Raw genomic sequence first — 11,270 nt, 5'->3', positions numbered from 1 at the left:
TCACTCTGCTAAGACAGGCCCCGTCGGCCCCATGTTCTCACGAAGAAGGAAATGATTGTCTACACGTAGACCGTTCTCAACCCATTTTAACTTCCATGAATTCTACTATTTCTACTTGTTTCTATTTATAACTATTTCGGACAACCTGGTTTCTTGCCAGCCAGCTACATCGACTAGGCTCTTTGTACCGTCTTGGTTCCAAATCGACCAGCAACGAAGTGTGCATGCCCCCGATGCAGCCAACAGAAATATCTCTGGTTACCAATAGAACGTTTTCGTGCGTCTGGATAATGCCGGCAACGAGCAATACTTGAGACGGCCCTCTGTCTGGGTCCACATCCCTCATGAAAGGAACGAAGTGTGGGGTGTGTGCAAATCCTAGGTGTTATCGAAACTTCCACGTTGAATCCAGTGCAGCACAATTATTCCCACTGTGTTTCGTGTTGTTACTAAAAACAATGAACATATGCTTCACCATACCAGTATTTTTATTTAATTCATGTCTTCATTCGCTCAATCTTAATGACATCGTCCCACGATTTATCTACGTAATAGTCATTCATGTCGAATATTTGCCTCTTTGCGAGAATTTCGCTCCTGATAAGAGCGAACGATACTCTCCTGTCGGAGAATAGGGGATGCAACTCTTTCCCCCTGTCGTCGACCCTTATTAGCCCGTTTGACAATGCCCATGGTTGCATCGTGATAAAAAATCTGTGAAAAGCCATCTACAGTCCGAAAATGAAACATACCGTCATAGGGAAAAGACAGACCTGCATCTACCCTCGGCCGAGTCTCTAAACATGGCTCTCTGTTTATTAATGTGCTTAGGCATATCAGGTCACAGTTTAATACTACCGATATTATTTCCGGCGAAAGTAATAAGATGCTGGTAACTCATTTGCTCTACATGTAAACTAGGGGTAGTCTTTTTATCAGGAAGGGTACCAACTCCTGTGCACCAATTCTCCATACCCCTGGATTGCACGCGGTCGTTGGCGTCCCTCCATCGTGAGTTGCCAGGAAGAAAGATTAGTCTTCTGGAACACTTGGCATCAAGGCCACTTCCAAAAATCGCTCACCGCCGGACGATGAATTTCAAACGAGTGCCATCTATGCGGGTCTTTCCACCCCTGTATCTATTTTTGCCTTACAAATCCACGCAACTGTAACGCGTCACTGATCACGATTTGCCAGTCGTTCCGAGTCGGGCCTCAGCGCATGACGTCATCCTGACGTCACGAGCCGCGACCAACAGCTCACGTCGCGCTCAGGGGACCAGTACGCCCCCGGCTGTGCGGCCGAACCAATCCCAGGGCTGGAATGCATATAGCTGCCTTATTTAGTCGATCAGTCTGTTAGTAATGCTCGGTCTGTGCAGCTGAGCATTGCAAGGTGTTGATGTAAAGGTGCATGATATCACATTCAGGTGGGACGAATTCATCTCCTTACAGGCTTACTGCATAGCAGCACATGTACTGGACTTTTTCCTTGGAAACATTCCACGTATTCGACCTTTGGACGGCCTTGCAAGGATTCCGCGACGGCAGTCCCCCGCACCGTCATCATCGATGAGAAGTCCGGCGCCAGTGAGGTCTTATCTCGTCCAGACGCCCATGGGAAGCACGTGAGCCAGGGTGAGTTGGCCGATGCTGTGTGTGGGCCGAGTGTGTTACCCCAGTACTGTCAGCAATGGTGCTGGGAAAAGATTAGGTCGGTCGGGTTTTGATATCGTGCTGAGATGTGGGGAGACTGTGGAAGTGCTGTCGAAGTTTAATCTGCTGAGATCCCAGGACTCCCAAGACACCATGATGTCCAACACACGATACCGGCATCGGAAACAGACGAGCGTTTTTGGTTGCCGTATGTTGTGCATGTCCGTTTGCACATGTAATATCTAGGACGAGGTAGCACTTTCAACAGGTTCAAGTTGCAATGTTAAAATCATTCAGAACTTATAGTTAAAATGACCCTTTGGCGCAGACAGCTAGAATGGGTGTAGCATTTTGCGTGGTTTATGCAAGAAGAACCTTCAGCCTCCCAGCTTTTATCGTTTTTTTCGTCATTGTGGGTTCGAATCCGGTGATGAACAGCGTCCGGTCGCCAGACCCCAGAATGGAATCCCAGAGATAGATATATTTGTCTCAGTCATAGGTCAGTGGTTAGCTGGCAGCTGCCCAGGGCGAGCCGGGTACAGGGCCTCGTGATCTTGCCTTCACATGAGGAAACGGACCTTAGACGAAATCACCCGGGACCATGCCCCCCGGGTGGTGGCTTGACTGCAAGCACTACGGTGCTTCTAGAAAGTGCTATAAGCCTGACGTCTATGCAAAATGCCCGTGAGCCCTTGTAAATAATTTTATTTGTTTTTTCTGTGTTACTTATTTTTGAAAAATCTTATGTCGTTACCTCAATACAGTGATCTTCTCGTTTCCTTCCATTCACCACCAAATGTCTGAATTCACGTCGCTCCGAAGCCCGCTTTGTCTATGTATGTATACCAGCCAACGACTATTTCAGTACCCTGACACGAAGACATTGTAGAGAATTTTGAAATGATACCAGCAAAATCCACCAAACACTGAAGTAATTTTGAAGGTGTTCATATTCAAGGCTCAAGACGAAGCCACGAATCGATAACCGGCGTGTTCGCAGGAAACACCAGAAAGTCTCACTAGGTTCTTTTGCAGTGTAATCGCGGAGACACACCTTAAGAATATTGCAGTACCGTCAGTACGCCATTCTTTTAGAGATCCTTAGATATATTTCCATCAGCGATATTCCCCCATGCCGCACGCCAGGTAATGCCCGGGTAAAGCTGCATTTGCACCCTGCCGCCATGATCCACAGTTACGAAAACACAGTGGATGGAAGATGCCTGGATGTATGTGCGAGTTGTGCCATAGCGTGACCGTGCCGCGGCGGACCATGAGCGGAGGCGAGTGTCGGCGGCATTAGGTATCCAGCCTTCTGGATCCGAGAAGCGGTTGGTGAAGCGTCCCACCTCCGCTTGTTTCTATGGGCCCCTTTCTTGGCCGTTTGCAGCATTGTGGTGCGGTGGTCTTTACACCAGATCCCATCCCGGTCCGACCCCAATAGGTGCGTCACGGTGAAGGCCCCCAAACGCCGGGCGTCAGACACGTGCTAGAACAGCGCCTCTCGGGAAGATATCCTCCCGGAAAACTGCGCTGATCACGACCGGCCCTGTGCACCGTGACGTCACAGTCCGGTGCCGCATATATAACGAGCCGGCCGCTGGGGACTGCATACAGAAGCGTTTGGTGGCCAGACCAGACAGCAGACGAGAGTGGACCCTGGTCAGCTGCAGTGCAAGACTGTCAGTCAGTAGTATGTGGAAACTGCTGGTTATCGCTGTTGTTTGTGTGCAGCTGTGCTGTGCACAGTACCCGAGGTATCTTCGTTTCCCGGTTGGCAGAGGTAAGATCTTTTGATATGATTTCCTGGTGACTTTATCAAGCCATTTCATATCATTTGCCTGTTCTCGCAGTCGGTGTAGAAGCTTGCTAGCAAAGTGTCTCTTCATGAACAAGGCAGCTGCAAAGCTAAACTATGTGTGCTCTGTGTTTTGGTAGCGAGATTCTGGGGGTATCTCTCGACTTACCATTGTTCTCTACAGGTGACGACACCAAATGCCATGACAACCAGGTTGACAAGAAGTACAACATCGGTGATGTCTGGAGTTCCCCATTCTCTGGCTGTAAACAGAGTCACTGCGTCAAGGACGACGGCGTTCTTTACATTGACAGATTCCAGTGAGTGTAAAATGCTGCCATGAATCAGCAGTTGGAGGTCGCGACCTGGACATCCGTCACCGTGCAATTCTTGTTGCCCAAATTCACCCCCTGGACATGCTATCCAAGTGCTTCGTCATTTCCAGTGTTCAGAATTGTTGAAGTCCAGGTGAACATGCTAATGTTAAGTCTTGGTGAAGTCAAGGTGAACATGCGAATGTAAGTCAAGATTTGCATGGCAAACGTTTAAATATGCCTATGTTTCAACTCATGCGCGCTGACTGTTTCTTAATGGCCCTGGCCTATCAGGTTTTATAATTAACGCAACCACTTTACAGGTGTCCGTCGGTGAGAAAGCAGGTGGACTTCAAGAAGCTGAAGGCCAACAATCTGTTCTGCCGCGAGGCTCGAGGAGATAGGAGGAAGGAGTTTCCCGACTGCTGTGCCCGCCTTGTCTGTAAACACTACGTGGACGGCAAGCTTGTGCCGCTGCCGGCGCACAAATATCCCCTGCTCTAGTCAGGGCTGGAATAAAGCTACATTTGCTGGAGTGCGAACCAAGGATGCTTGAATATTCATCCGTGTGTGCACTTTTGGTGCAGCCTGATGTGCCTATTGCTGCGTGGGCTTTCAGTGCGAGTCTCGTGATATTGGTGTATTGTCTTTTTATACCATTTGGTGCACACAAATATCACTTTTTATTTATTGATCGCCTGTTGTGTTCGGCACCGATCTGATGCTCAGGAAAATATATTTTCGAATCCGAGTAATCGGCACTTCTCGTGACATCAGGTTGAACCATTATCTATAATTTCGTCATCTATTTCGGCGCTTTGATTATCCCTACAACGACGAAATGCTTGCGAGGGCTATGGCCAGTTCGATACATTTTTACCAACACTGTGCACTCAAAACGCAGTGGAATCAAGTTCCTGATGGAAGCGTATATAAACCTTACATACACAACTTTCATATCCTGACTAAAGTCTGCAACAAAAACGGGAAAAATCACACAATCGTTTCGTCCTCTGTGTGACAGACTGGTAGCAGCTATTTGGGCAGTGAAACTTTCATCAATGCATCGTCGCTATTAGTCACGTTATACTCAGGACAGGATAGTGTGACCGATATAAAAGCATACATCACTGAGGTTTCTGACAGCCGCATTCCTGCAGCTTGCGTTCTGAAATTCGACGATTTTTATATATCTGACTTTCACCAGACTTGTCAAAATGACTTTGGGAAACGTGTCGTGGCCAGTCACTGGCTGTTAAAAGAGTGTATTCCGTCCCGGCTTTTCGACGCCACCCGGTCGATGTATGACTTAAATGAATTGTAAAACGGTTCACTACATCAGCAATGTTCACCTGTAGGTGATATTTAAACTTATGAACGGCTCAGAGTGGCTTAAAGAACATAAATTTGGGAAGTTTGCGTACTTAACTGTCGACATGAGCGATGCTGAAGGTAGAAGTAGGCAAAGTTAGTCAACAGGCTATCAGTAAAGTAAATCCGTAAAACTGAAAAAGCTAGCACAAGATGAGACTTTTTCGGCTATTCGTTATTTTATAAAATGTACATCATTGATATCTTTCAACGTCATTAACGATATTCGGCTGGACTCTTGGTGCCCATCGTCATTTGATCGGACAGTGTTCGGTGACACCAAATGGCGTGATGTTCTTTGTGGCAAACGCAAGATATATGCCCGGGTTCTATAAGTATATGATTATCATGATAATGAGATGACTAGTTTCTCTGGGATTTAGCTAATGACTGTTATCGTACATTCTCAGCACTTGCTACTGTTGCTGTTTTTGCGAGGGGGAGAGGTGTGGGAGCACAGGAGTTTGAAGAAGGCTACGCGAAGAAGTTTTTCCTGTGACAGTCTCAGCCTGCTTCCATCGTCCCGACCTATCCCTTTGGTAGAAGTGCGATGTACTGTCGAGCAAACCTTTAGTGCAGACCAGTGTATCACAGTATGCTCACATCATCACAAAGCATTTAAGTGCATTGACCCGGTGACATTAACTGCCCACGTCTTTCTAGAGTTTACATTTTTCGATCATGCACTCCAGGCTTAAAAGATGCCGTAAACGTCTCTTGCCCACTTACCTACTGGTGGCGTACGACATTTCTGATACTGATGAGAACGTTCACTACTCCTCACAGATTTACATTATTATCTCACAGGCTTGACAGAGAGAAGTCAACCAATGTGGTACATTGTGTAATGGCACGGGTCAACAGTGTCATCATGGCGCTACCTCAGTACCGTGCTGTGGCATGGCATAATGAACAATGATACGGGTGTTGCACTGCAAATCCCTACTGCTTTCACATTAATTCCAAGACGGGTTAAGTATGCATGCTTGTATCAACTCCGCATCTGACATATGACTGACCAAAAACGAATGATACGATGTTCAAATCACTTTTAGAAAAGCGCACAAACAATAGTGACATCAACTTGCTCAGCCTGTTTTGGGAATCCACAAAACATAAGTGACAAAGATGCAAAGACGCCTTAACTTCCACAGTCACGCAACATGCTGCAGCTATTAGGCTGCTTCACTCAAAACTATTCTTCACACAAGTAATAACGCACGTATAACAAAAAGATATTACATATAGTGAAATGACACTGCAAACCTGCTGACCTTGCACAATGCTCAAGATATGAAAGTGCATGCAGTTATGGTTAGATGGGCGAAATGCAACGAAGTGATCAGGCTGTCAGTGCACATAAGGTTCGTGATAAAAATATTATTAAATGCTATCCAAGAACCCAACAGCAATACTTTTTTACCTTTCTCAACACCCAGCATCTCACGCAGATTGCAGCGACTGTGACAATGATGACTCACAAGTACTGCCTGCTTGCATACAAAATTTGTTGAGACGGAAGTATTTGCATCTATAATAATACAACACTATATTTTCATAATTTTTAAGTGAATTGCAGAGTAAATCTCACGCAAATTGCAGCGACTGTGATAATGATGACTCACGAGTATTGCCTGCGAGCATACAAAATTCGTTAAGACAGAAGTGCTTGCGTCTATAATAATACAGCACTATATTTTCATAATTTTTAAGTGAAAGAGAACTTCGCAAATCTGTATCATGTGAGCTGATGCCAAGCATGTACATTAATGAGCTGTGCTGACCTGTCCGTACTGCCTACATGAGATGCTAATATTATGACATGCAATGGATTAATTACATGTTAAATGCTTCAATAGGTTCAGAATGTTGGGAAGATGCGCACCATAACTCGCCGCATAATTCGCTCCTTCATAATGAAGCAGCGAATTACCTTTGAACACCCCTGCAGCATGGGTGCTAGTGTTTCTTTCAGTTTGCCGACAAGACTACCTTGTGTTTAAACGCAAATCAATGTATCACATTTTATCGGGATTCATTGGGCTCAAAAGATATTAAAACAATGTTCTCTCTCAGAAGTACAAACCTCGCGTGCATACTCCCCATCACAACAAGATCAATACAAGCCACTGGCACGTACCACCAGTGATCACACCCATTTCACGTGCCTGATTCACACTCTAATGCCAACTAAGTGTGATCCCACACTTGCGCAACCCGCAGGGCCGTCAAATTCCAGGCTTTCTCGCAATATCCGCACAGGTTTTCAGTTATAACTCCGCATTTCACCGTGACCTCCGTTCAAAACAAAGTCCCAACGGGGGTTTATGGTAACACAACTCAAGAATATTCAATAATTTCCGAGAATTGAGTCACACTGTTTCGCTCAGGATTTAAATTTGTCCTACAGTATGTGATGAATTTGTAGTAAAATAGACCTAAAATTGCCGTAATATTTCCTAGCTTTATAATGCCTTGCTAACCCATAAACCCCTGCAGGGTTCTTTGCTCCGGTACACAAGACGCCAACCGAGCTGTCTGTACGAAATACGTCAGAGGAAGAAGAAACAAAACGCCAGCAGGAGAAAAAATGAAGACCCGCCGTCGCGTCTTCTTTTTTATAACATTCGGGAGAGTGCCGTTGTTTTTTCGGTGCCGTACTTTTTGCAGACAGTGACGTTTTCTTTTTAAAGCATTGACCTATGGTCTAGAAATAAGGAAAAATGCCCTGTTGACGACGAGTGCCGCACATCCCGAAGGTGCTCACGCTTACGTTCGCGACGCGCATTCAGCAATTAAATCTCACTAACAGCCAATCACCCTCCGCGGATTGCATCATGCGTGCCGCATCATCGCTCTTGCGAGCGTAACAGCGCCCATGTTATTTTGACCTTAAGCAGAAAGCAGTCTGTAGTATGACGGCAATCGTATGACTTTTCTATGACGACATCAAAGCCAAAGTGACTTTGAAGTTGTCTCCCAATAAACCTTTTTGCACTTTTGCGGACGTGTAACTCAGGAACCAGAGGGTTTTTGGTCTTAAAAAGGGCATGGCTGTGAACTGTATCAAAATGTCCTCAAGATGGCTATTTCAGTTCAAAACGCCATGTAAGGATGGAACATTCTCTTCAAAGGGTGATGATCCAGCGGGACAGCTGGTGGCCGTCGTCATTAGGTCGGACTTCCTCCGGTGACACCGAATGGTTTGATGGGCTTTGTTGACAAACGCAAGATCTATGCCTTGGTTCTATGCGTACATGTTATCGTGATAATGAGAAAGATGTAAAGTTGCTCTGGGACTTGGCTAATCATTCCTACCGCATACTCACGGCATTTACTACATATTTTTTTAGGGGGACGTGGAAGCTTGAAAAAGGATATAAAACTGCTTTTCCTATGGCATTCTTCGCTTGCTTCGTTCGTTCCTGAATTATTCCTTTGTTAGTAGTGTCATGCACTGTCGAATAAACCTTTAATACAGACCAGTGTATCGCACTATGCCCACAGCATCACGAGTTTTTGGGTACCATTACCTAGCAGCACCAACCGCTCACGCCTTTCAGGGGTCTGAATTCTTCGACCAAATACTTGGGCCTTAAAAATGGCCACAAACGTCTCTTGCCGACTGAGTTACTAGTGACGTCAGTCATTTCTGTAAGGCTTATAAAGGCATCCACTACCCCTCGCGTATTTCCTGCGTCTGGACCACCCTTTGTTCATGGCAAAGTACAACCGCGTTCATATGAAGCTGGGCCACAGTAGACCAACTTTGACCGCATGGGTCTATTGCATTGACCACAACGGGGTGGTTTTTTACTTCTCAGTTATGCATATGCCGGTATCTGGGAGGCGGACATGGCTGGGGAGGAACCTCGGTCAAGGCTGGAAGCCTTAACCACATCCCACATAATCACCCTGGTAACAAAGACCCTGTTGGCACCTTATAGTCAGGCAGAGGAAAATGATAGCCTGCACGTACATTATGCTCAACCACTTTAAACCCCCATGGCTTAAATTGGTTTGGACAACCTTGTTTGATGCCAGACAGCTTACATCAAAAACGCTTTTCGTAGTGTTTTTGTTCCAAATTTAAAGGCTACGAAGTGTTCATCGCCCCGATGTAGCCAACATAATTATACTCGCTTGCCATTGGTACGTCTTCGCGCGCTTGGATACTACCGGCAACGAACAGTGTTTGGAATGGTCTTTTGTTTAGGTCAACACTCCTCCTGAAAACGAGGAAATCTCGGGTGTGCCTTCCTAAAACCCGAGGCTCTGCAGTTTCGAGCTACACGCTCGCAAAAAATGGGGAAATGTATATGAGGGAGAGTATTTTATTGTCATGTTCCATTCATGACGACATAGTGTCGTTATTCAAACCCTGGCATTCCATGAGCCGTCCAACGATCAAGGCAAATACAAATTAATTGTCGAGGCGTTCATATCTGGCATTCTTAAGCGTGATTTTCGCATATGCTCCACATTTCCATACAAATGGCTCTCAGTCAATCTTGTGCAAGGTACGATGACGTAATCAAACCACAATGCACTGAAGGAAATATTTACTAACTGGGGAATTGTGTTGTTTAAGGCAGTATTTTCCACTAAAAAGTTACACCAATAAATATAAGTGAGTTTGCTTCATCATAAATGAACCTTGCCTTGATATCTTCCAGTGCGAAATATTTCCTTTAATGATTATACCGAGCGAGTTACTCACACCTGAGTTGTTTTTGTTTTGTTTTCTTGTGTTTTTGCTTAACGATTTCCCTTTCTAGGATTTTTGCTCTTGACGGAGGTAGTCGATACTTTCCCTGTTGGGGAATAGGTTGATGCGACTCTCCTCTCCCTGTCGTGGCCCCTTACTACCACCTTGCGTAACGTCCATGGCCGTACGGTGATTTTGTTTCAAAAATCTGTCAACAGCCTTCTACGGTGCTAAAACAAAACAAGCAGGCATAGGGAGAAACTCAGCCCCACATCACCAAGCTCGGCGGTGTCGCTGATTTGAAACTCTCTGTTTATTATGTGCTTAGATATATCCAGCCGCGGTGTAATTCTACGCGATCACTTCCGGCAAAACAATATAATGCTGATAACTCAGATGTTCTGAACGTAAATTCGGGATCAGGAATGATACAGACTATTGTAGACCCATTTTTTTTACCACTGGATTGCGAGTGGTCGTTGGCGTCCGCTCATCTTATGCTCCCAAGAAGGAACGTTAGTCTTCTGGGACAGTTCACATCAAGGCTACCGCTTATAGGCCACATCTAGGCTATAGGCTACATCTATAGGCTAGGCTACATCTATAGGCTAGGCTACATCTAATAACCGCTTATCACCAGATGACAAATTTCAAATGAGTGTCATCTCTTCAGGTCTTCCCACATCTGCATCTATATTTGCCTCAAAAATGCACGCAACTGTACCGTCACTGATCACGATTTGCCAATTGCTCCGAGTCGGGCCTCAACGCGTGACGTCATCTGACGTCACGGGCAGCAGCCAACAGCTCCTGTCACGTTCACCGGCCCAGTAAGCCACCGTCTGCGCGGCCAAGTAAATCCCCGGAGCGGAGTGCATGTAGCTGTCTCATTGAATCGGTCAGTCCGTTATTAATGTATGGTCTGTGCAGCGCCACACCGCAAAGCGCCGCTGCAAGTGCATGGGACATCGCGTTCCCGTGGGACGAGCTTGTCTCCTCTGAGGCTTAGTGCATAACACAAAATGCATTGGCACTTCCTTCGGAAATATTCCACATGTTCGATCTTTGGACAGCATCGCGAGGATTCCGCAACGGCGTTCCCCGACACCGCATTCAACGATGAGAAGTCCGGCGCCAGTGGGACCTCACCTTGTCTGGACGCACGTGAAAAGCACGAGAGGCAGGGTATGTGGGCGAATGCTGTGTGAGAGGCGAGTGTGTTGCACTAGCACTGTCAGCAATGATGCTGGAAATACATGAGGTCGGTGGGTTTTTGATAGCGTGTTGAGATGTGAGACTGTGGCACTGCTGTCGAAGTGAGACCTGCAGGTCCCAGGGGTCCAGGACGTCAGGACATCCAACACATAATGCCGGCGTCGAAAACAGACGCTGTGCTTTTGGTTGTGGTATATTGTGCCAGTCCT

The 11,270-nt window shown here is 46.1% G+C and overlaps 3 protein-coding genes across 4 annotated transcripts in view; 2 read left to right on the top strand and 1 right to left on the bottom strand.

Moving 5' to 3' along the window:
• Positions 1-11,270, top strand: part of LOC119107576 (uncharacterized) — a 93,446-nt gene that overhangs the window by 39,478 nt on the left and 42,698 nt on the right. The window lies entirely within an intron of this gene.
• Positions 1-11,270, bottom strand: part of LOC119107583 (uncharacterized) — a 52,904-nt gene that overhangs the window by 34,793 nt on the left and 6,841 nt on the right. The gene's annotated exons all lie outside the window — the stretch shown is intronic.
• Positions 3,275-11,270, top strand: part of LOC119107581 (uncharacterized) — a 38,183-nt gene continuing 30,187 nt past the window's right edge. The window contains exons 1-3 of one of the 2 annotated variants that reach the window (XM_037231076.1): positions 3,275-3,438; positions 3,638-3,773; positions 4,091-5,405. In XM_037231076.1, the coding sequence (XP_037086971.1) occupies positions 3,351-3,438; positions 3,638-3,773; positions 4,091-4,271 (405 nt within the window). In that variant the 5' untranslated portion in view covers positions 3,275-3,350 and the 3' untranslated portion in view covers positions 4,272-5,405. Of the gene's footprint in view, positions 3,439-3,637; positions 3,774-4,090; positions 5,406-11,270 lie in introns of those variants that run through there. The other variant, XM_037231075.1, reaches the window with a different exon arrangement.

This window comes from Pollicipes pollicipes, unplaced genomic scaffold (assembly GCF_011947565.3).
Source record: "Pollicipes pollicipes isolate AB1234 unplaced genomic scaffold, Ppol_2.1 Scaffold_6686;HRSCAF=7923_pilon_pilon_pilon, whole genome shotgun sequence".
Classification (NCBI taxonomy): Eukaryota; Metazoa; Arthropoda; class Thecostraca; order Pollicipedomorpha; family Pollicipedidae; genus Pollicipes; species Pollicipes pollicipes.
This window is presented reverse-complemented; position numbering and strand designations above follow the sequence as displayed.